Source organism: Stegodyphus dumicola, chromosome X1 (assembly GCF_044657685.1).
Source record: "Stegodyphus dumicola isolate Sdum_Otavi_A_Nest chromosome X1, ASM4465768v1".
NCBI lineage: Eukaryota > Metazoa > Arthropoda > Arachnida > Araneae > Eresidae > Stegodyphus > Stegodyphus dumicola.
Window position 1 is genome coordinate 162,137,688 of NC_140780.1, and position 25,491 is coordinate 162,163,178.

General features: G+C 33.9%; 1 protein-coding gene across 2 annotated transcripts in view; it reads right to left on the reverse strand.

The window, feature by feature from the left end:
- LOC118185717 (A disintegrin and metalloproteinase with thrombospondin motifs 9-like) overlaps positions 1 to 25,491 on the reverse strand; it is a 690,813-nt gene that overhangs the window by 439,053 nt on the left and 226,269 nt on the right. For both annotated transcript variants that reach the window (XM_085807434.1, XM_085807433.1), the window contains one exon: positions 10,471 to 10,636. In XM_085807434.1, the coding sequence (XP_085663560.1) occupies positions 10,471 to 10,636 (166 nt within the window). The remainder of the gene's footprint in view (positions 1 to 10,470; positions 10,637 to 25,491) is intronic.

Below are 25,491 nucleotides of genomic sequence, written 5' to 3' on the forward strand. Positions count from 1 at the left end.
ATAGTGTTCGTGACCTTCCATATGTCTAACGTGAATACGAGCTAATTTCGCTTAAAATGCCCCCCCCCCCCACGAAGGCGTCTCTCTCCTTAGGCAGATAGCTACTGTGTACTTTGCCTGAATAAACTGACCAAACTGGAGGGGGGGGGAAACAATTTTTTTTAAAGAATTCCAGTCTTCAAGAGCTTTATATCAGTAAAATTAAAAGTTCATTTGTCGAAATCGGTTCTTTGTCATTAGCTTGGTGCGAGGAAGTAATAAACTGAAAATTGAGGGGAATAAAACAACTGTCAGCCTAAATAAAAACTAAGCTGGAAATATAACAAAGTGAAAAACTGAGATGGAATGTAACAAGGTGGCCCACCAGCAGCCGAGCGGTAAAAGCCACTAAACACTGGTAATTCGGCCAGAGGTTTGAGTCCCAGCGAACGAGCTAGCTGCATGGGTTTGCCCATGTGTAACGTGAATACGAGCCAGGTTTCTTAAAAAGACCTCCATGGGGCATCCCTCCTTTTCCGTGTAGTGCCTAAAGTCGGAGCACGTAATAAGTAAGTAATATAACAAGGTGAAAAGTGATAGAAAATGTAGCAAACTAAAAATTGACAAGGAAATCACCAGAACACTAACTGAATAACGACCACAAAGGAATGTATCCCAATTTCATTATCTCTGTCAGAATTGAAGGTAATTAAAATTTTCATGACAAAAGTAATTTCTTCTGGTTTGTTACATGTGTTTTAATAAAAAGAGAATAACGTATCAAGCAGCAAATGTCTTTAAAAAAATAATTTATTTTAGAGCACGCAGCAAGACTTAATATTCTATCAGTAATTAGTTCTTAAACAGGCAAGTGAAACGAGTATGAGGCTATATGAGATAAACAAAAAGTCAACTGAATTTTTCGATTTCTAAAATTGGATATTTTTAAAATTAGAAATCCATATAAATTATTATTTGAGTTTAGCAGCATTCAAGAGATAGAAAAAACTATCGTAATTAATTTAAGTGTGAAAAGATCATTCCTTGTACAAAACCACGAAAATGGAAATTCGTAATGAAATTAAAAAAAATATTGTGATTAGGAAAGAAGTTCTAAACATATCATGAGAAAATAGACATTAGAAAATAAAATAAATAAATAGAAAGATTATATAAGCAGCAACTTAGGTAATTATTTTAAAATGTAATATTTCGCACTGTTTAAAATAGAAGATACATAAAAGTGGCCTTTTTTTTAAAGGTATGTTATTTGAAACTGAAAAACTATTTATTATATTCCCAAAGTTACTCTATAAACAATTATATTTAGGAAATTACCCGAAACGAAGATATATATATTTAGACGAAAGTACTTTATTCGTTTCAATCGCTTTCGATAAACAAAATGAGTACGAAATTTTTTTCTCTTTTAACTTTTAAAAAATTTTTCTTTTTTTTAAAATTTAATAACAATACTTGAAGCACTTCAAATTTTCTTATACAAAATGTATGAGATCTGCAGAATTGAAATTTCCGCTTTCTAATTTTTGTTTCCATATCTATTACATACAGAAGAAAAAAAAGAAAAACTTTCTACCGAAGATTCATCAATACCAAAGAGTTTAGAAAGTGATAAGAAAGATAATATGTGTTTGGAAAAGATTACATAAACACAAGCACTAACTTGACACGGAGAACTGGCTGCGCCACCCAGGCGGCAGAACCAGGACTGAGGGCACTTGGATTTGTGTTCTTGGTGAAAATCTCAAGAGAAACAACCTTTCCCGTGATTCTAATTACTATCCTGATGATAAAGGCCTTCTCTGTTTAGTTACGTCATAGAAATCATTCGAGCTACACGTGCGATAAACGAATTTAGCTTGTAACCTTAACAAAAATGTTTTAAAGCGTTGATAAGAATTAAATCAACCTAAAGCAGGCCTCCTGACCTTCGCAAACTTCACCCTACACTTATTTATTGTTATAGCTCGAAAAGAGGAAAAAACGGAGCCCAAAGGTGGAGCAGTATATCATCCATTTAACAAGAGAAACGAATTGCACGAACTATAAAGATAATATTTCAGTAATGACTACATCATATGTAGCCAAGCCGGCGGAACCTACAGAGCCTTTGAGTTCTGTATGGGAGCCGGTTTGACCCCAAATGGGCTGATAGTTGACTAGTGAAATTTTAAAAGGAAGGTTATCTTCTTTGATAGAGAATCATGATTTCTAAATATGGGGGTCTTTTCCCCTTCTTAAGAAACACGTAAGCTTGAAAATGGATTCCTTCTCAGATATTCGGGAATTGAAAATTAGTGGCTTACACCATTTACTTAAAATAGACTTGCTGCTTACTGACAAATGTTCAAAAGTAATTCCTTTAGGGCCTTCGAAAATGCTTAATTTCTGCTAGACAAAGTCACAAATAAATAAAACAGTTCTTTTATCTTCAGCTTTTATATTGATTGCAGCACTGATAAGTTTTAAATACATAAGACTGTATTACATACTCTTTCTCGCAATACTCTTTATTATTAAATACATAAGACTGTATTTAATAATAAAGAGTATTGTGCTAACTTATGTAAAGAAATAAGGATCAGGAAAAATAATACAAAAATTGCAGAACGTGAATTTTAACGAAAAACTAATATTGTGATTTAGGAAGAAAATTATAAATCATGGGAAATTATGGGAAAACACATATTTAAAAAACAGAAAAGAAAGAGAGATAAGCAATAGCTTAGGTAATTATTTCAAAAAATGAACACAGAAAGTTATGCATGTAGATGTAAGAGGCACTTCAATACATTTATGGGGGAAAAAAGTAAATAGATTGCAGAAGAGAAAAGCAGTGCGGAATACAATTTAAGTAGTGATGCAAAGAAGAATACACTTTAATATGATCTAACAGGCTTATAACAACAACGCTATGCGAGGAGGTTAAACAGCTCATTTAGTTTAAGAGAAATAATTTGGCTATCTACTGTTTTCCGTCTTTCTTCTGAAAGCTCACTTTTTCAAAACTTTCCAACATAGTAATTGTTGCAATGCATTTTTTAAAAAGATGTATCCGTTGTTCGTAACCCTCAGGACCAAGACCAGTATCCATACAGCTTCAGGAATCAGTCAAATTAGATCTCTGACCTAATCTTCTGATGTGACATTAGTTGATTTCTTACCTCCCTTTTTTAAATTCAAGGCTTTTGAGAGAGAAAAATACTTCAAAGGCGGAAATGACAACATGAGAGCAGTCTAAAAACAGTCAAATAACTCAGAAAAAGTAATTTTCGCAATTATTAAAAAAAATAGATCCGCAATCTGAAAAAGTGCATTGCGGCTCGAGGTGATTCCATTGAATAACTAAAAGTAAACAATCATCTAATTTAATTTTATAAAATTAAGCGAACTATTGAACCACTAACGTATTTATTACTTGATATAAAATTGCGTGTAAATTTATGTAACCTCACAGGAACAAAAAAGAGACATGTGTAACAAATGATCGTGGAAAAATTTGAATCCAAATATACATATGAATAACCACATCAAAAAAACAAAATACAAAACAGAACAGAAAAGTTTAGTGAGAGTGATAAGTCGTTCAGCTTGACGTACTCATTTATTTATCCAGTGACATAACACTTGACGTAAAGAATGATATACTTTTGTTTGCGCAGCCAATCCAGCGGCGGGCTTAAAAAGCATTTTATTTGCCTTCAAACTTCTGGAACCAAATTTCTAGTAATCTCTGCTGAGAATATAGTAAAGAGCTTGAGTGAAATTGTGGATCTTTTCAGTTCATTCTTTCTTAATAGTTAATTAAAATACAGATAATTTAAAAAGAAAACTATCATTATTAGAAAATACATTCATCTTTCTCTGCACGATTTTTTCTGAAATTATCCTGCTTTATGACTACAAGCAAAATTTTTCCTAAAATTTGAGCACTCAATGGATCTATTTTTCAAAAGTAATAAACGATAAAGGAGTCAAATATTGCTCCATGCGTTTTGCTTATTTTATGGACTATGTTTTCTCTATTTTATACCCTGCGAATTTATAGTCGATAGTTAATTCGAATAGTTTCGCGCATAAGGTTCAGAGACTACTAGGCTTTTCAGAGCCGGAGAAATGTGAACAAACTTGCTATGTTCTTGCCTGGCCGGATAAAGACTGTTAAAGGTCCTAGGCACTTAAAAGATTTTGGTGTCCTCACATAAATTTACGCCATTTCCCCCCAATTCTTTACTTTCGGTTTTGGTTTACCTGCATCACATATTCCCCGGTAACATCAACAATGGGAAAATTTTGTGGTTCCCCCTTTCTGAGTTCCTAAAGACCTTTATGTGTTGCCTCTTTTCCTTGATGCCCTAAGCACGTGTTTATTTTGCTGAAATGTTAATATAGCTCTGGTTCTTGCTGAGAATCGAACCGAGAATCTTCCAGTTGCTAGATGGATGTGTTAATCATAAGGTCCATACACAGGAGGAATGCTACAAATTCTTCCATTCTCGCTCAGTTAAAGAACTACTTAGCATAGGCACGATACTTAGTCGATTGCTTCTACTTATATTTCATGACGAGTTATAGTTCATAAATTTTAGCTCTCAAATACTATTAGGGATTCTGGAACCGGAATATGAAAGATCAAGTATGCCCTAGCTGAGAATCGAAACATGAATCTTCCAGTAGATAGCTGGATATTCCAAGCGCAACATTACAAAAACATGATCGGGAGAAATGCTGTAACACACAATAACTTATATTATTTTGCAAGGAGTCTTATAACTTTGCACAAATAACCTTTCATTATCACTTTATTAGTATAGTTTTTACTTCTTTTCTAAATAAAGGACATACACTGCAAATAACAGATTACTAATTTCAATGTAATTATTTTTATTTGACCTCGCATTCCCTGTTATTCCTATCTCTGCTATTTGATCCATATTCCATTGTGCATAGCGACATTTTACTATCTGCGTATACTTAGCAGTGCATCTAAAATGCTTCAGAACTCAAATCATAAAAAAAATTCGAGATTTTAATAAAACACATTTGTCACTGTTTAGAAATTTACATATATCATTTGTATGGCTACATATCTCTTAACATTTTCAACAGAACTAATAAATGCCTTCTTAGAAGTCAGCTATTGAAATATTATTTAATTTCTTCTTTGGGTATTCTTCTTGAATTTCTGAAATACTTTTAAAATGTTAAAAAAATAAAAAATAAATAAAGGTAAATTTTTACATTAGGGGAATCCGAAGGCGTCAAATCTGGCAGTTGAAGCAGTAAGGAAAATGAACAAAAACAGTTAAACTTTTCTTTGAAAATAAACTGTTTAACGATACACTGCAATGCATGTGGGGAGAGGCGACTATTTCCTCTCATTCAGTTTTTGAAGCCACACAGCAAGTAACGGTTACAAAAACCAAAATGAATTCTACTTAAAATACTTAATTCTACTTAAATAACTTACTTTAAAGAAAATAAGTTAAAATGTTTCAGTATTCATTGCCACTTATTTTCTCTGATATCCTTGATGGAATTAGGGGAAAATTCAATTTTAAATTTTGTAAGCGCATTGTGTATACAGTTCGCAGAACTCTTAACAGACGTACGAATTCATTTGTCATTTTATGCAACGTCAACTTATGTAACTTCGTTTATAACAATTTCAAATTTTATTGAATTCGTATCCTGCGAGCTGCATATATATTCTGAGTTCAAATTTCTGCTTAAATTTATCGGCAATTTCAGGGTGATTAAACAGTAAACCCCCTACATTATAAACTAACCGAACCCGTAATTGTTGAGCAGTTATTTGTAGAAATCTTCTTTCAATGAAAGTCATTAACGTTTTCAGACGTATAAACATCAGATTCCAATAACGGTTTTTAAAGAGATAGCTAAAATTGTTTTGCTTTCAAATGGAGGGATTTGTTATTATTTTTTAATGATTTAATAAAATGTCCTATCAATATAAAAAATTTCGAGAATCGGAGCAAGAATTTGAATTTTGGAAGGAATGTGGGCCGTGTGCACAAGTTGCAGTTGCCTGGGAGATGGATACTACACATGCTACCAAGGCCAGGGAACTTTAAAAATAACTTGAAACACAGCTGGTCTGTTTTGTTTGGCATTAACGCTTCTTTAAGCTACTTGATAGCATTTCCATTACCAGTTGTATCCGCAGATTACGTTTGCGAATATTGCATAGGAAGCATTAAGTCACTTTAAAGGGAAATGAAGTATGAGTAAAAGAAAATTTAAAAATTCAAAGATAAAACTGCATATAGAAATCAAGTACATTAATTATGCATATAATTAACTGGTGAAAAGTTTCCCGGAGATATTTTAATTAGCAGTTTTATTGTGTGATCATGCAGCATTTTTAAAACGAATATTATATTGTTTAGTTTCTTCTATATATTACAAATTTATTAATAGTAAATAAGTTATTCCAGATGGTAGAGTATATTTGTTATTACCTTATATAATTTTAGCATTATTAAGGAGTGTTCCTTTTGTATTAGTCATACTCGTCATACACTATAGGCATCACTTTAAGGCTTTTCCCCCAAACTCCACAATGACCATCTCAGCGACCTGAGAAACCGGCTCAAAGTCTTCAATGGTTATCCGTTACTGAGGGAAAAAAATCAAATTTCGGAGTTCAAAAGTATTGTTCCACTAATTCGCCTTCAGTCTGGATTTTTTAGAAGCTTTGGAAATTTCCATGCATAGTCATCTCGTGAATGACGCAACTTTCACTCCGTTCCTATTTGAGGTTTGAAAAAAACCTGACCCGAACTTCTTATCTCTTCGTTCGACCAAGTACAATTGGTACCTGATACGGTATATGACATTATCCGTTCCAGATTCTTGGATGTATACCAAAATGGACGAACTTTTTTGATGGAAAATAATTAACCCGTTCTTATAAAAAATCCTATTGTTATTATTACTGTTTAATACTAAATTACAAATGCAATGGATGGAATATGTGCTGTACATAAATTAAGCACTGCACATGATACTGTACATAAATGTTTCTCTGCTATCCAGATCAAAAGTAGTTTTTCAACATGCTCTAACGTCCTTGATCTTTGTTTGGTACCCCCTTTGCAAAGTTAGCCTATTTAATAGTATCTTTGTTCTCATAACTCATAATCTAATAATAATCTCATAATCTAATAATCTAATAATAATCTCATAATCTAATAATAATCTCATAACTTTGGAAACAGACTACTGTTTTCCGTTCTGTACAAGACAGGCCCAAAATTTTAATCGTTTTTCTTACAAAATGCAAGGAAGAAATACAGGAAGAACAGTTAATTTATATCCTCGTTCATAAAACTAAAAAGATCGAGAATCAACCTAGCTTAGATCAGACGAAAGCACAGATATAACGAGTGTGTTCTTGCGTAACGTTTATCCATAATTGTCGCAAATCGCACTCCGACAGTCACAACCTTGGACATCCACGTATTCGGCATACAGTACGCAACAGCCAAACTATGGATACGCATGCTATCTTCAACTTTTCAACAATTTTTTTTTTCACCATCGTGGTGATACTAACAATTTTCTTTGCTGCTGAACTCTTTTCATTACCTTTCCTAAAACTCACTGTGCCTCTAACCGGAATAGTGATACTGACTACCGTACCGAAGGACCCGGCTCGAATCCCGGAGAAGGGATAGATGTTGTAAATGTATAGTGTCTATGCGGCATGGAGGCACTCTAAATATGCGGTGAACTGAAAGTCCTCTCAGGAGGTTGTTGGTAGGGAAAGAGGGGTAGGAGACTCTAGTTCCCGCTCCCCCGGGGTACTCTCCTTCAAAATTTGGGACGAAACTGAGAAAAGTCGTACTGTAACCTGTATGGTGCTCAAAGGCTCTTGCCAACGACAGCGCAATCTTGCACTTCTTGGCAAGATGAATTTCGTGGGCTTGTTCTGATGTTACTGTCTGACAAGTGAGATAAGTCACAACAACAACAACAACAACAAATTCGCTGTTAGTGAATTTAACGGTACTTATGTATTATCCCGTCGACCGGCCAAGTAGCGATATTTGGATGACTTACTCCTTTAGAATTCCGCAGTAATGATTGGCGATTGGTGACCATTGCCGAAATTTCCGCCAACAGTTGAGAGTGAAAGTTGGTTACAACAGGATCTTGCAAACGCCGATCCTGTCAAAGTTGCGTCAATCGTTCATGTTAAATTCAAAAGCACTTGGAGTCTCTTTATTTAATGATTAATCAGTATTCGAACCGCTTCGTGTTTGGTTTTCGTAAAAATGCTTTTGTCGATTTCTGCTATTTTATTAGGTTCTCCCATTTTACTGGAAGTTCTGTTTAGAATGTGTTGAGCACAAACTTCGCTGGTAATATTTCCAATCTGTTATTGTTTTGTTTGACATATTCAACTGACAATATCGTATCCATAAATACACAGATTTGTTTTAATAGGATCTCATAACTTTGGAAACAGACTACTGTTTTCCGTTCTGTACAAGACAGGCCCAAAATTTTAATCGTTTTTCTTACAAAATGCAAGGAAGAAATACAGGAAGAACAGTTAATTTATATCCTCGTTCATAAAACTAAAAAGATCGAGAATCAACCTAGCTTAGATCAGACGAAAGCACAGATATAACGAGTGTGTTCTTGCGTAACGTTTATCCATAATTGTCGCAAATCGCACTCCGACAGTTTTCATGGTCGACGAGATAGTACGTAAGTACCGATTTACAAAACTATGCTAAAAAAACGCAAAATCTTTTGAAACTCCATAGTTACAGCGCAATTAACTGAATAGTAGCAACAGGCATATTGACATTCATGGGCACTCGTAGCATTATCTCGAAAGAGGTAGCGCGAGCTTGCCTGACTCCTGGAATTCGAGTAGTATTCCAAACAAATTTTCGTGTGCAAACAGGGCGTATACCAAACTGAACGTGTTTCAAAACGGTCGTAAACTGTGTTACAACTTCCACTTAAAGGCATTACAATTTTTATTGCATTCATGTGCCCCCTCCTAGCACCGTAACAGCAACGCTTTATTAAAATTGAATTGATTCACCTCCAGCAAAACTGCACTCAGCAATAAATTTATGCTAATTATTGCCTTGAACTTTATTTGTTTACTATTGAACTGTCTTCATCAAGCAGGCCCACCAGCGGCGGAGCGGTAAACTCGTTGAACACTGGAAGTTTCAGTTCGGGGGCGAATCTTGGCGAACGGGCCGGCAGCATGCGCGTTTTTGTGGCTTTTTCCAATGTGTAACAGGTATACGAGTCAAATTCCCTTAGAAAGTCTTCCACAAAGGATCCCTTCCCTTAGGCAGATAAACCTCGAGTGCTTTGCCATTAATTAAATAAACCAAACCTTAGTCAAGCCACTCAACTCGCAACCGAAATTTAATTTGGAAAGAAATTGCCAGTGTCCTTAAATCTGCTAGTCGGTTTTAAATCTGCTAATCGGCCTGGCTAATGATCTTACACATTATATTAGGGACGCCTTCATATGGGTGCAGCATCCTCGAGCATGTCGACCACTGTTTGGAAACTTAGAAGTCTTCACAAAAATGCTCTGGCACATAGGTGGCATGGCCTTTATCAAGACTTATCAGGAAATGTTCATCAGGACAGCATTTTATCAAGAAATGTTTGTCCAGAAAAACGAAACCATCAGGAAGTTGCCAGTACCCTTACGCAAGTAATGCTTAGGCAAGTAGTGCTTACTATTTTGATTAATAATTCTGATGAAAATCCTAATTGCCTAAAGCTTTCTTTATGCAGTTTGCATTTTGGAGTTAAAAATCTTAAGTTCATTAAGATGCCGGTATCTTCAAGTTGGAGTAAATTTGAGAAGATTTCTGTCTTGGTGAGCACAGACTGATCTGCAAAAGCGTGCCGTGTCAACTCTTTTATGCAGCATTCTCGTATATCTATGTAATGATTAGCGACGCTGATTGCCGTAAGATGAGCCCGAGTTCGAATTCCGGAGAAGACATGGAAGTTTGCAAGTGTATGTGTTGTGCATCATGAGAGCACTCAAAATACTGGCAAGCCGAAAGTCCTGTTGTAGGAGTGGTAGGGGAGAGAGCTGGGCGATCCTCGGAGCGTCTCCCAGGGTGATCTTCAAAATTGGGCGGAACTACGCAGTTAGTGTCTGTACAACCAATGATGAAATTCTGGTGTCCCGTACACTTGTGTTACTCCATTTAAATGCAATTCAGGGACTAAAACTATTTCAGAAAGACTTCATTTTTATAGTGTTGTTAAAAATGGTGGGAAAAAATGTCTCGGAATTTATCAAAAATCATATCTTAAAAGGAATTGGTGCTAAGGATTATGTGATTGATTTCTTATTAATTCATATGCATTCAAATAATAGAAGCATATTCCATTTAAGTTGTGATAAATACACTTAAGGTAATTACTATCAACAATAAGTTTTCATACCTTCTAAATCACAGAATTGGATGCCTTTAGCATGTAGAGGCCTCCACGGACGTTCAGAATCGGGATACTCTAGGATGGATAGATGATGTGGCATGATTGAATCATCTGTGCGTATCGAAGATGGATGGATGACGTAGTCGCCATAAGATGTGCGAATGTCACCTGTCTGAAAAATGACATCATATTATTAAAAAAGTACATTTACATCCAAAATACAACTGAAACAGTAATAAAAGAAAGATAACAAAACGGTTAAAAGGAGGAAATTTCATATAAATAATCGTAAATAATAAGCCGCAGCCAATGACTTTGATAAGGGAAATTTATTCGGCTTAGAGAATATTTTAGTTTCGAATGAAGATTAACCAAAATACAGATTTTTGTCTTAAAAATTATCCTAAACTTGCTTCAAATACTTTACACCTCCTAAACGTTAAAAGAACTGAATAATATTAAGAAAACAAGTTAATTACGATATTAAGATATTTTGAATTCATATTTTTGTTCTTGAGAATAATTATTAAATTATGTAAATGAATAATCCAACATTGAACAAAAGCAAATTTCTTTTGTGTATACATCTTAAAATAAAACGTTGCTAAAGTCAAGATCTTCGAAAAACTAATGTCGGGATTTTGTGTTTTTATTATTTGTGTTGTGTGTTTTTATTAAGTGTTTCATGTTAAGTCTTATTTTATTTCTTAAAATCAAGGCTATGGAACAATCCAATCATATCGGCTTTCGCAAAGTGAACAAGGAAAGAAGAAACTTCTCAATTAAATATTCCAAATTTTTGTCTTACTCACATGATGATTAATGTAAACAAGTAAATGCAATCGCCAAGTTGCACGGCTAACCTACGATCAATATTTTATATTCTTCTGCCGGATTCCAAAAGTTAGAATATTTTAATTGAGCAGGGGAAAGTACAACACCCATCTTTCCCTCTTCGTAGGCTTTCAAGCTGTAGCAGTACCAAAGTACCGTTAAACGTTTGTGTAAAATGTGCCAGACTTCTTCCAAAATGCTGAATTGGAAAAAAAGAATACTTTTTCTATAGACCTTCACGAAGCTCGGATGTCGATTGTCCGCGGCAAAGCATACGAGGGCTATCTGCTTAAGAGAAGGGTTGCCTTCGTGAAAGAACTTAAACCCTCTGACCTCGTATATAAAATTCATAAAAGAATATAAAAAATTCATAGCTTTTCTTCCTGCGAAACAAAAGGTTCGTGCAGGTGAAATCCCAGTTTCTACCGACGGAATAAGAACGTTCCCCGCCTATATTCAGTATAAAAGGTGAATGCGTTATTCACGGATATCGCATTCAAAGGGTTAAATGAAATGGGCTCAAATTCATGTTATATAGAGGAAAAACAATAAAAACTCTTCTACATCCAGCTCATTCACCGGGAACGAACTACCAGTGCTATTTAGTTTTAGTTTTACCTCCTGGCCTCAGGGAATAAGCCTCACAGGAAGCTAAGACACCTCATATAATTTCATTTTTGAAGTTAGGTTATTCGAATATGGAAAAATACGCGAAGGCTATCTGTCTGTAGGGTGAGGTGCTTCGTGGAGGACTTTCTAAGGAAAACTGGCTAGTCTTTGCATTCACTGGGAAGAAAAGGATCATGCGGCTACAATAGAAGCATTGATGTCCGAGTATTTTTGCTTGAATATGAATCAAGAGTGAATAACACTTTGTTATGTGCCATGCTGAAGCATGCAGAAACATTGTAATGCTTTCTAAAATACTTGTAAACTAATAATTGCGATAAAAATATTTCAGAGCACATTCTGTAATCTTTATTATCTCGTATATTAACATGAAACTCCCGTCAATTAGTTTTCGGGTCCCTTGTATATTTTTATTTAAGTTAAAAATAAAGGAAAGAACTAAAAAGTAAAAAACTCAGGAAGTAATATTTTTATCAGCTGTTGCTAGGACAAAGTGTAAAAAGAAAAGCAACTATACAAAAATAGGCCACAATAATTTTAGGCCAAAACCTACTACACAATATAATAAATAGGCCAAAACCTACTATGCAAATATAGACCACAAAATTTCGAACTATTGCGGAGAATAAGAGGTAACTTTCAAAATGTGCTTACAATGAAAATGCTATGTAGTTGAAAAAGGACAAAAAAAATACCACTATTTTAAAAAAAAAAAAGATAAACAGCATTTAATACTGTCAACGCAGAAGTTATTGGGGCTAAGTTAAATGGTTTGGACAAGCTCGAGATTCCGTATGCAGTAGGGAAATAATTCAATTAACCATAGTAGGTATAATGTTTGGTTAAGATAAATTATAATTATGGTAAAGCCCAAACTATCTGCCTGAAGAATGTCTTCATGGAGAGTTTTCTAATTGAAACTGGTTGTATTCACGTTACACGTGGAGAAAATCGCGAAACCTCCCATGAAGTCAGATCATTTGTTGGAATTTTAGGCCATGTCAAACTACCAATTTTCAGTCAATCTTACTTACTCGGCCATTGAAACGTTTCATAAAACTAGCAGTATATGAGAAGATCATTGGTGTTTCAGTTAGATTTGTTACTATTTGTTACAAATGAGAAAAAATATTTAAGAATACGAGACGTTAATTTATCTTGCCACAGTTACATTACTATGTTCAAACCTCAAAGTTCACCCTTAAAGTCTAAGAAACATTATAAAAAGGAAAATATGAAAGAAGATTTAATTAATCAATATTGTAATCATTTATCTCCTATATTTTACTTTTTAAAAATTTCCTTTAATTTAATTTTTGTAATTTCTTTCATCTCGGATCTAAAAGGGAGAAAATTTCATTACATCAAAACTTCTTGAAAGCAATCCACATTCATGAAAATGATCCTGTGTCAATTAATGAATTCTTATCAGTTATTTCCCATTTTAGTTCACGAGAAGAAGTCAATAGGAATTTTTTTATTTGGATTATGGCAACGCACCCAATTATCTGCCAGGGTAAGAGATATCTTCGTGGAAGATATTTACATGGAAACGTTTGCGTATGCAGCCTTCTCGAAAATGGGGTAAAAGATTTAATATTTTAAAATATGTCATATTCCTAACAATTTTGGGAGGAGGACGCTCAAAGATTATGCATTCTGTCTATTACTTAAACGCTTCTAAAAGAAAGAACCTAATTTCAAAACCATATTTGATGCTATCAGCATCAAGGAGCAAGGTAATGACTGTTCTATACATCCTGCACTGATGAGGAATCTGTTGTTTAACAGAATACGGCAAAGTACGAGACGACTGTCTTCCTAAAATGAGAGACATGTTTGTAAAGGGCTTTCTAAGGAGAGCTGGCTTGTATTAATGTTATACATGAGAAAATCCAGTAAAACGCTCACGAATTGATCCCATACACAGTAATTTAAACCTGGATCAAAGTACCAGTGTCACATTTGGGGGGGGGGAGGAATATAACTACTTAGGTGTCAAGAGAAGAGCGTTTAAACTTTGTAAGCTTTTTCCAAAGATGGTAGCAGTGTTTCGCCCGACATTGTGCTGCTTAAAAATTCGCAAGATCCAAACATTAAATACTTATTAAAGGATTTTATCAATGAATACTTGTGTTGTCGAGTTGTGACAATCAAAGCGACCGGCTGTCGTAGAAAGCAGCACTCTACATGATAACATTAAGTCCGTAACCTGTGTCAATCGCTGTGCATTATAAAATAATTGTATCATCTCCAAGCATGAATTTTAATGGTCATCACTTCAGAGACATCGAAATCTCTCGTGAAAGGAAATCTGATTTAATCTGGGTTCTTCACTTTGCTTCAGTAATAACACAATTTGACATTTTGCGACCCAAATTTTCCGCCATCAGGGATAAGAAATCTGTGACCATCTGGGATATTAATACTGTGAGATCTGTTAATTTCCTCAAATGTAAAAGTTGCGTATTATTTAACAAGAAAACGTCGAGCAGAATACATATTTTTACTCATAAATGTTTCATAATTTTAATGTAACAAACACATGCATATCATATGTAAAATATGAAATTTCATTCTTAAAATCTTTTTGACTCTTTTGTTTTAGGAAATTCTACATTTCATTCAGCTTTTCTGCAACTTACATCAAACGTTAGTTGCTTGCACCTGTTTCCTTTCTACATTTCCCCGATTGCGTAGTTTATGTAAGCAATTATACAACACTTAACCACTTGCGCTAAAAAGACGTGCCACGCACGTCGAGATGCTTTTGTCTCAAACCGCGAGCGACGTGAACACCACGTCGACAGGCATTTATCGCAGAAATGAAAATAACGTGGTGCACACGTCGCCTAACAACGAGATTGTTTATTTCTCGAGTTACAGCTCTGGATTGCACTCGCAGACGCGGAGCGGCGTAAATGAGACACTTTACCGCTTGTTATATTGTAGCGCACGGCACCTCAACCGTGAAGTTTAGTCGTAGCGCAAGTGGTTAATAACAGCCTCGAACTGTTTGTAGAACTATTTTACAGTGAATAAAGTCAATGCTACACAGTTGTTGTGACTTATCTCACTTGTCTGACAGTAACATCAGAACAAGCTCACGAAATTCATCGTGGCAAAGAGTGCAAGATTGCGCCTGTCCCTAGCAAGAGCCTTGAGCACTATACAGATGCAGGTGATAGTACGAATTCGCCAGTTCCTTTCCCAATTTTGATGGAGAACACCTCGGGGGACGGGTCCGAGGGTTTCCCACTCACCTTCCCTTACCACAAATCTCTTGAGAGAATTTTCGACTCACCACATATTTAGAGTACCTGCATGCCGCACAGACACTATACATTTACAAACAGCTATGCCTTCGCCTGGACTCGAGCCCGGGCCCTTCGGTACCGCAGTAGGCTCTCCTAACCTCCTAACCATTATACCATCTGGGCGTCGTGCCACAAAGTACTTTCAGTGAGATACAAAATGAATTAACTGTATCGCAAGTTCATTTTCACAAATAATTTTATTATTTTCCTTTAATTTTATTTTGGAAATAATTTCTAAAAATCTTCCAAATTTGTAATTATTATATATACAAATTATAAGTTCGCTAATGTCCTAAAATTTGTTTATAATTTACATACGACTCTACCAGTATCCATTAATATTCTACAGAAGAAGAAGCTGCAGTATTAAATCAGTAAGGAATTTCTTATAAGAATGTTCTTCGCAAGAAAAGTTTCCATGACTTATTCAGAAATTTAAAGCTGAAGGCACAAATTTTGATGTTCATGTTGTTGCAAATGAAAGACTGCCTTCAGAAGGACTGAAATTAATATCATTGTTGTTAGAGATGTATAAGAAAAGGCCGACTATATCTATCGGAAAATTGTTATTACAATTAAATATTTAACTCACCTGTTCTTTCACTCAACCACACAATATGTAATTTTGGAAAAGACTGCGAAAAAGGATTGTATTCAACGGTTCTCATACTCAGCAATGCTGTTCTATAAAATATTTTAGTGCCTTTGTTCGATTAAAGCCCATTGCATCAAGCGGATTGCATCAATGGACCCTAATGACCTTATGTTGAACACCGCGTATCGAAAACATAAAAAATGAATTGTTCTCGAATTCATTACATATGTCTACATAGATATAAAGAATTGCATTTTTTCATTTTCCTTGCATATGTCAAGAATAATCATTGTTAATTAGATTGCTTTAATTATTATGAATGAAAGAAACAACAAAGTTCGGGATTTAATTCCCTATAGCAACACACATCATTCAGTTTTGAATCCATCAACTTCATCCACCAACTTGACCCACGGATTATTTCAAGGTATATCAAGACCACCAAAATCAAAAATGCACAAAAACTGCTTTCCGCGTCCAGCTGAAAACATGCTCGACAATAGACCAAAACATATACAATTACTTAGCGAGATTTTGAACCAAGGAACTCTTAACCTAAATCCTTACGAAAATTTCATGAAAGAGATTCCATTTGCAAGAAAAGTTCACATGATATAACCTCTTATATGGTCTCAAAGTTTGCTGAAATTGGAATATGGCAAAGCACACGAGGCTACCTGCCTAAGGTGAGAGATGCTTTCGTAGATTACTTTCAAACTAATTTTGATATTCTTACCTCGTTTAGTTAAGACCACTGTGGAGTAGAACTTTCTAAGGGAAACTGGCTTATATTCGCATAAGAAAACCAAACATAGAATCAACCCGTTCGCCTCGTATCTAATTCCAAGGATTCAGTCACTGGGCCATTGTAAAGGTCCTATCTTCCTATACTTTCGCTCTTTGTTATTCTCTATTTCATTATACGAATGAGGATGTGCTATGATATTGAGCTCTGCGTATGAAAGTAAAAGCATGGAGAATTAATTCTGAAGTAATTTAATATAAAATAAATTTTTTCTGTACAGTAAAACACCATTTAAATTCCAGTTTAACGAAATATTTAAAATCCATCTGCTGAAAACATATATACAGTTTTTTCACCATATAAAATCTCAATGCAATGAGCAAGTATTCTTTTTTTTAATCTATATAAAATGTAGTAATATCAAAAAGTATAATATTTTTAATTTTCTTTTCTTAAAATTAAGAAAGCGAGAACCGGGACAAAAGGTGCTGTGGAGTCCAGATTGTTATAATCAGGGTTCTGACTATTAAACTTTGCGCTTTCGGAGGCTAAACAGACTGGCGGCGTGTTGTTTTGTGATTTCCTGCGATGTGAAGTGAAAAGGAAATCTCTTAAAAAGTCCTCCTCAAAGACTTTCTTATGCAGAATGCTTTGTTTCATTTAACTAAGCAACTAAACTCTTGGTTTGCTGCTTACCTTACCTTAGTTCTGTTAAATTTCATTTTAGCATAGCTAAAGTTTTCAATATTCACGCCTATTATTTTTAGATAGAACTTTAAGACACATTTTTCTTTTATATTTAAAATAAGGTATAAAAGAATTTTGCTTCCACAATCTAAATACTACACCAACGAGATTTTAATTTTGCATTCTAAAGTTAAGCATACAATTTTAAGTTATTAAATAAACATACGCTTTTAATCCAACGAGATGTTAAGATGCACGACGTGCTTCGAAATTTTAGAGATTATTAAGAAAATAATACTTTAAAGATCGAAGTGATGCATAAAAAAACTTAATATTTTCTATAAATAGTACTTACTTATTTATAGTTCACATTTTATAATACTTTATTATTATACACGCACTTTTTTCGGTCTTTGTCACAGAACTGAGAGGTGAGACAGACAAAACCGGTAGAGAGAGTTGCACTCCTTTTTCTTTCGTGTTTCTCCCTTTCTCCCTCAGCATGCAATTTTTTAAAAAGTTTTAATCTAGGTTGGTAGTTAGATTAGATTAGGTTATATATTACAGAAAAGCGCCCGAGGGGCGCTACCTTAAAAGGGATGCCAGATTTTTATTTAAGAAAAAAAAGGGGCAAATAAAGTATTCATGTCTCGCTTTCATTTGATATTGTGGTTTCGGTTCTTCACTTTGCCACTTGAAAAAAAAAAGGGGGGGATGTGTTCTTAAAAATTCTTATTAGATTTGCTATGGTAATATATGTTGCTAGAAAAGGATGGGGTACTCTAAGAGTCCATAATGATTTAAAAAATTATTAAAAGCTAATAAATGGCTATTATGGCATGCAGTTTGTGCGAAAAGGTTTCATATAGAGACAGAAAATTTTGGCAGAGGACGCTATTTCACCATGAGAGTAATAATCGCAATCAGAATGGTACTGAAAACTATATGTGAATAGACGTTTTCCCTTTTCCTCCCCTTGCTAGATTCTGCTTTGAATAATTAATTACCTATACGATGTGCAACTCTTTGCATATGTATAAACCATTTGCAGTATTACTCTGACTGTGGTCATTGATACAGCGCCCGTGATTGGTGAAAAATGATTTAAATAGCCCTCTCATATTAAAAAAAGTCTTTATTCATCACTTTCAGTAAACGAGACTATTTTATCCAACTTGTTTGATTTTTAATTAAATTTTATGAATCTGCACGGTCTTCCTCCCATTCGTTTGGTAATGAGCTTTTAAAGCTTTGATAATCTCATTGTTGATGGATTCAAGACAAAGCGAAAGACTTATTCATAGCATCCATACTACTAATTTTAGAGTAATGTGAATGATATTAGAAGGTTGTACGTCCGGATTAGGTTAGGTTATTTATTACGGCAAAGCACCTGAAGAATATCAGTTTTAGAAAGGATGCCCTTGTCTGGATTAGGTTAAGTTATTTACTACGACAAAGAGGATATCAATCGGGACATCACTTATAAAGAGGAATGTTTATTTTATAAGGGATGTCCTTCTTGGAGACTTACTAAACATTAACATTCCTGACGACACGAAGGAAACCTTCCCCCCCCCCGAAACCTTTTTTGATTGCTTTTTTGGTTGCCAGGCGTTAAACCCGGGACCAGTTATCTACATTTCGGAATCTTATGCATTAAGCCAATGGTAGTTTTAAGACCAACTATTAAGTATATAGTTTGTTACTCTTCCTTTCTGTCATTTCTTAATCGCGTCATATTTCTCAGAAAAGTGCGAATTAACATAACGAACAAGACGCCAAGGAGGTAACTGATTGTTCTTTCTAGCTTTTGTGCAAATTATCGAATGAAAAATTTAGGTGCCTTGTCAAACTGCTACTTCTAAGGTTACAAATGAGGCGCAAGATTTAGATGAAGCTTAACCCATTTTCTGGTACGTGGTAGTTTAATTTAACATTTTTTCCAAGGTAATTTTGTGAGCATGCAAATCAGCTGAATATCTTTCCCTCCAAAGCAAGAGTATTAGAACCTTATTAATTTGGAAATACCACTAATTAGTGTTGTAAATTTTAAGCGACTCTTTCTTTGATTACCTTTGCATAAGTTGTAGAATTATAATCGGTAACTGCACGTATTTACCTCAGACGTGAGAAGAAAAACATGCTAAAGTGAAACATAAAATTAGGTAAAGCAACAATAATTTGTTTTGGCGTATATTTTAATCAAGACTCTATCGATTTCGAGAGCGGACAGGTACGGGTCCCTCATCATCAGAAGAAATGAAATTCTGCAGTTCTGTTTGCCTAATTTTATGTATTTATCTATTAGTTTCAGTACATACTTTTCAGTTTAATTAAGAAACAAAATTCTCATTACTAATAAAAGTTTAGTTAGTATTTTACTTGAGAAACAAGAGAAGAAATTTAGACCGCTGAATACCTCTTGAATCGATTGATATTCAAAGTTATGGTTTGAATATCAGATCGAATAAGTTAAGCTTAATTTTATTTACTTTTACTAAAAGAAGCTACATGATCAGAACTGTCATGATCTAAGAGCCTTCTTGTTTCATTTTTTTTCGTTGAAGTGGAACCATATGTCGCTAACCTTTAGCGTACAACTTTTTCTAAATGTCCTGTAAAATACATACAAGTTACTGCTATTTAGATTCTTGTTTCAAAAATTATTCTTCCCTCTAAATCATGCGCAAGGATCTAAAATTTAAAGTGACCGTTAATATCTCCGGGTTAATAACTTCTGGCATTAATATCCATTTTCACAGTGTTCAAGGTTTTCGAGAATATCGACAGTTTAGGAACATACTGGTCAAGGTTGAAGCAGAACCAGAACTGTATAACAAACAGATCACAACAATGTTCTCCCGCCACCCGAGATCCATAAAAGGTTCTCCGAACCCGTGAATTCAGGGCCAGCATGAAATCGGACGGACAGCGTACGGAAGTAGTACTTTCCTTTTAAAAATGAAGTTCCCTTACCGTACAGGAATTATTTAAAAGGTCGAGGCTGAATAAATGAACAAGTAACTAAGGAGGAAAGGAACGCTTTAATCAAAGTTGAGCATTAATTATTGCTTTCGTTACAATAAAATCAAAATCAATATCTGTCTCCCGTAAAAGAAAAAAAAAAAACTTATTACAATAAAATAAAAGATAGAGCCTGCTTCTCGTTAAGGAAGTAAACATGTTAAAACTATGAACCTGACCTTTTTTGACACTAAATGTGGTCAAGCATTTCGTTTCTTTTGAAGGTTTTGTTTGTTTTAATAACATAACAAAAACCGAGTTCTTGAATATATTCAACCAGCATATGAACTAAGCTTTATCTTGTAATACGCATTCTAGATTAAAATACGCGAGAAATCCTAACAGCAGTTTGTTTGCTTAATTATTAGTGGTCGCATGGATAAGACTATCAACCACTGACAGTTCGTTAAATCCTCGATTTTAAAAGTTCAAAGGACTCCAGCCATAAGAGTTCCGCAGTTCTCTATGCGCAAAAATGAATAAAGCTAGTTTCTTTTCGAAATCATTTAACGAAGGAAGTCTTTCTAAAATAGATGATCTTCGAAACCTTTCGCATAATAACTTATCTAAACTCCCAAATTTATGGCCAACCAGGGGCAAAGCGGTAAAGTAGCTAAACACTGGTTAATTTGACTCGGGTTCCTATAACGGAGAACGCGATGACTGCATGGAAAGTTTCTTAGTTTTTCGCATGGGTAACGTAGATATACCAGCCTTGTTCCCTTAAAACGGCCTCCATATAAGCATCCCTCCCTGTAGTTTAACAGCCCTCGATTTCGTTTGCCATGATCAATTAACCTAACCTAACCCGAATTTATGTATTAGTTGTAGAAAGCAAAAAGAATCAAACCATTCCCCTATACCGGATTTGTTATTTTACATATATGTAATTTTTATCGAAAGCCGTAATGTTAAATTATTTAGGGTAAGAAGAAAACTCATTATCTCGAAACAGAAGAAGATTATGAAAATTAAATGCTGGTAAAAGAATTTGAGAGACTTTTTCTGTTATAAGACAAAAAGAGCCAAATAATTTTCCATAGAAAGATATATGCGCAATCTTATCCGGCGAGAAATTATACTTTTGTGACTCGTTTGGATTGCAATCAAATTCATTCTAAACATAAGAACAATATTTCTTTGGTTAGTTATTTCAATAAACGAAGAACGAAATAGAATGGCACATTTTAAAAACTTTCTATTGACAACACTTATTTTGGAAACAAGAAAAATGAGAGATAAAAGATACATTTAAACTCAATGGTGGGAAACAAGCAATGTTGGCGCGTGTATCTTTCTACAGAAAACTGGCTTGTGTCCTCCTATAACGGAAAAAACCCGAATACATAAATGAAAAAAGAATTATTTGAATTACGTTCTCTAATCACTTTAAATAAATTTAAAAGCCTTTTGAAGAAATAATAATATGGATTACACTTTCCTCGTTTGCAAAGTTACCAGTTGTATTTTTGGAAAAATTATCTTGATTTTTTCTGCATAAAAGAACAATTCTGATTTAAAATAGAAGAAAACGGAAACGTATTGTTAAGTTTTCTTGTTCCATTCTTATTTTTTTAACACATTTTGAGAGAAAATGGGATCGAAACTTAAATGGAAATTTCTCTCACCCCCCACCCTGAAAATATGTTTTAAATTTAAAGAAAATTAAAAATATTTTGGGAGAGAAAATTGCATTTAGGTCAGAAAGACAAAGTACGGTATTATAGCACACTACTAGTTTTCACTGTATTTCTTTATTCTTTCTTTGTTCTTTTATTTCACTGTTTTTTTCTTGTAAGTTTTTACATATTTCTTTATTCTTTCTTTGTTCTTTTATTTTATTTCACTGTTTTTTTCTTGTAAGTTTTTACAAATTTTTTTGTTGAAAACTCACACGATATATTAATTTCTTGTTCGATAACATATCTAGTGGAGTGCCTGATAATATATACAGTTCGTATGTTGTATCAGAAGACGTAAAATTTATGTGTAATTCTTTTTATGGCTGATTATTTACATATAGACCCGGAACAAGGAAGTAATTTTTTACCGATATCTGTGTAATGTTTTTATATAATTCTTGTAACTTACTAGAAAAATTTAAGAATGATCAATTTTACTTCCTATTTTCACTGCAACCCTTATTTATTTAATTTAATATACAAAAATTTTCACTTATATATACTTTCTTCTTATAGATAATATTTTAAATTTATAGTTGTTGTAAATTAATGATAGAAATGTGAGCATGGAGCAGAGCGATTAGGTCGACAAGAAAGTACTATGCATGTAATTGTAATTGAAACGGGATCCAGAGGTTCAGCTATTAATATTGATGAGCGAACTAACTTAATGTAGGTGTCTGGCGTTGTAACTTAAATACGTATCCATTTCCTAAACCTTGGAAACCTTGGAAAACCTTGTAAACCTTGGAAAATCCTCCATGAAGACTTTCCTTCAGCTCTCATATGTTTTGTCTTAATTAACGAATCAACTAACCCTCTTAGTTATCATTAATATGCTAATTTTAATATTTTATATGAGAGATATACTGAATTTTTTTATTCTTTCCTTGTTATCTTATTTTATCTCATTGTTTCTTACTTGTAAGTTTTTACATAAATGTTTTGTTGAAAACTCAGACGATATACTAATTTCTTGTTCTATAACATATCTAGTGGAGTGCCTAATAATATATACAGGTGTTGCAACATGCATTTCATAGACACTTTGCGAACGCTTTTGTTTGGCAGATGCGTGAGTATGATTAGTGGACTCTAACCGATAGACTGAAACCAAGGTTTTAGGTTTTGGGTTCGATTACTATGTAAGGCTTGACTGCAGTAGGTAATGTGGATCGATGGTGCAATATGGGTCGCCCCCATGCAGTGAACTCTGGGCAATTTTTAGGTGATGAGACGGCTGAATAACCAATGGGTTTGGTGGCTCAACCAATGGCTCAACGAATGCTTAAAGAGCAACAAATGTCCGGCTATTGAATTTAAAACTCCACTCGGGTGTGTCTAAGTATCTAACTGTTTTTACTTTTTAAAATTTTATAGTGGAAAGTTAAAATATTTTTTTGGTATCAGATCATACTACTACAATGAAATTATTTCCTGGTATCAGTCATTTTTTTATGATTTGGTTTGAGGTCAACATAAGCGAAATAAAACCGACTGTTTAACATAATTAATTTTACCTTTGAATGAGTTGCTGTGAACTTGGCAACTTTTAAATCATGAGTAGTTAAGGTTTGCCTTGACACTATGATTATGTGGGTTGCTCCAGTTCGTTGCTCTCTGCAGGTTTACTAACAATCTCTAAACCTTGAGATATTATATTCCGTTAGAAATTAATCGATCGGAGACATATTAAAGAGGAAATTGACACAAACTATCATTAAATGATGACTGATCCAGAGAATGAAGTTAGGAAACTATTTTCTTTTTATTTTGTGGTAATTTAGAAACTTGGAAAGAGTCAAAAGAGCTAAGACTATTAATGAATACAGATTAGAAAAGGAAATAAGAGATTTAATGTGATAGGATGGTTAACTTAAAAGAAGAAAAAAAAAATAAAATAAAATAAAAAAGAAAACTTAAAAACTTAGTGAAAATATATTTTTTTTAAAGTCAAGAAATAACATTTATTTCTGTATATTTTAGATAATGAAGTGATTTATGTACTTTGTTTCCCTTTTCCTATTTTGCTTCCTTGTACGAAGTAAAGGAAGTATTGTAATCGCGAAACTTTTCGGGTGGCATATTTCAAAGAAAATATCCATTTTGACCTCTGTCGAATTGTCAAAATGGATATTTTCTTTGAAATATGCCACCCGAAATGTCACATAAAACCATTAAAGATGTTTTTATGTGACATCTGTACTTAAGAACAGTATAAAGGGCTCTTTTTAACAAAACGGGTTGCAAAAATGATTTAAAATGGATTCAGAAGAGATTTTTTTCGTGACATCTGTGCTCCCGTACGTACCGTACGTATGTATATATGTATTTCGTAGCCTCAGAACGTTGAAATCTTGTATATAGGTCTGCTATAACATGTAGCTGTGCACCTCCCTTTTTGGTTGCAATCGGCAGCGTATATACTCACTCTGTTACTCAACTCCGTGAGATCAGTTTTTTTTATTCATATACGTTAGTAAATTGCACATTTTTTTGCATTAAAATAATTGAATTATGTTCTTCTTATCTTTCGATTAAGGTTTTTATGCCTTTAGCTAATCTGCATGCCATAGTTGTAGAATTATTAACATTTTAAAAGTTGTTTAAGTGCGGCTAAGCCTATTTTTTTACCATAGCAGCCATACTTGTTTACATTTAGAACTTAGCAGAATAGTGAATTAAGTCAGTTTCTGCACCTTCAGTCTCTTTTTGCCGAGTGGGACCAAACGTAAAACTTTCAGTTTATGTGTTTTGTGCACCGAAAAATCTACTTTCTTGCCTGCTGGCCCAATTTCTTGTTTTTGCGTAGAAACTCTAATTTTAATTGTAAAATTTTTTTTATATTGATTTGACTGTCTTTGGCGTTTTATGTTTTTCTATATTTTTCAAATTTTCATGAAGATATTTCGAGGTTTTATGTATTTTTGCTTTGCCGCGAAGTGAGAACTGAATTAATTGAATGAGAAATCTATCCATAATGAAATTCGAGGAAATAAGTTTTAATGAAATACAACAAGAGTGTTTTCTTTATTTATTAATTTAATATTCCGTATAAGGTAGTCATGTGATGTGCACATCAGATTTTTATTTATTTATTTCAGAAATTTTGCTAATATGTTATTTCTGGACTAATATTTCGAATTCGATTTATAAGGGTCAGCATATTCAATTTCCTGAACTATTTCTTTAACGATCTAGTATGATCTTTGTGCTAAGGTACTTGCATAGTTGAGAAATAACAAAAATGGTCATAAAAAGGCTTTTAGTAAAACACAGAACGAAGTGAAATATTTAAAAGTTAAAGGCATAGATCATGTATGAAAATAAACAGAACGTTTTTAGATTATATATATGATATGTATGAAAGTATATAGAAAAAGGAGCATAATTAGTATAATTATGATAGCTTAGTAGGAGACCAGCTGCAAATAAGCGCTCTCGACGGGATTTTCTGTCAGAAAACAATGGCAACTTGTTCAAAAAGAGAATGTCTCAGAGGCATTCAAA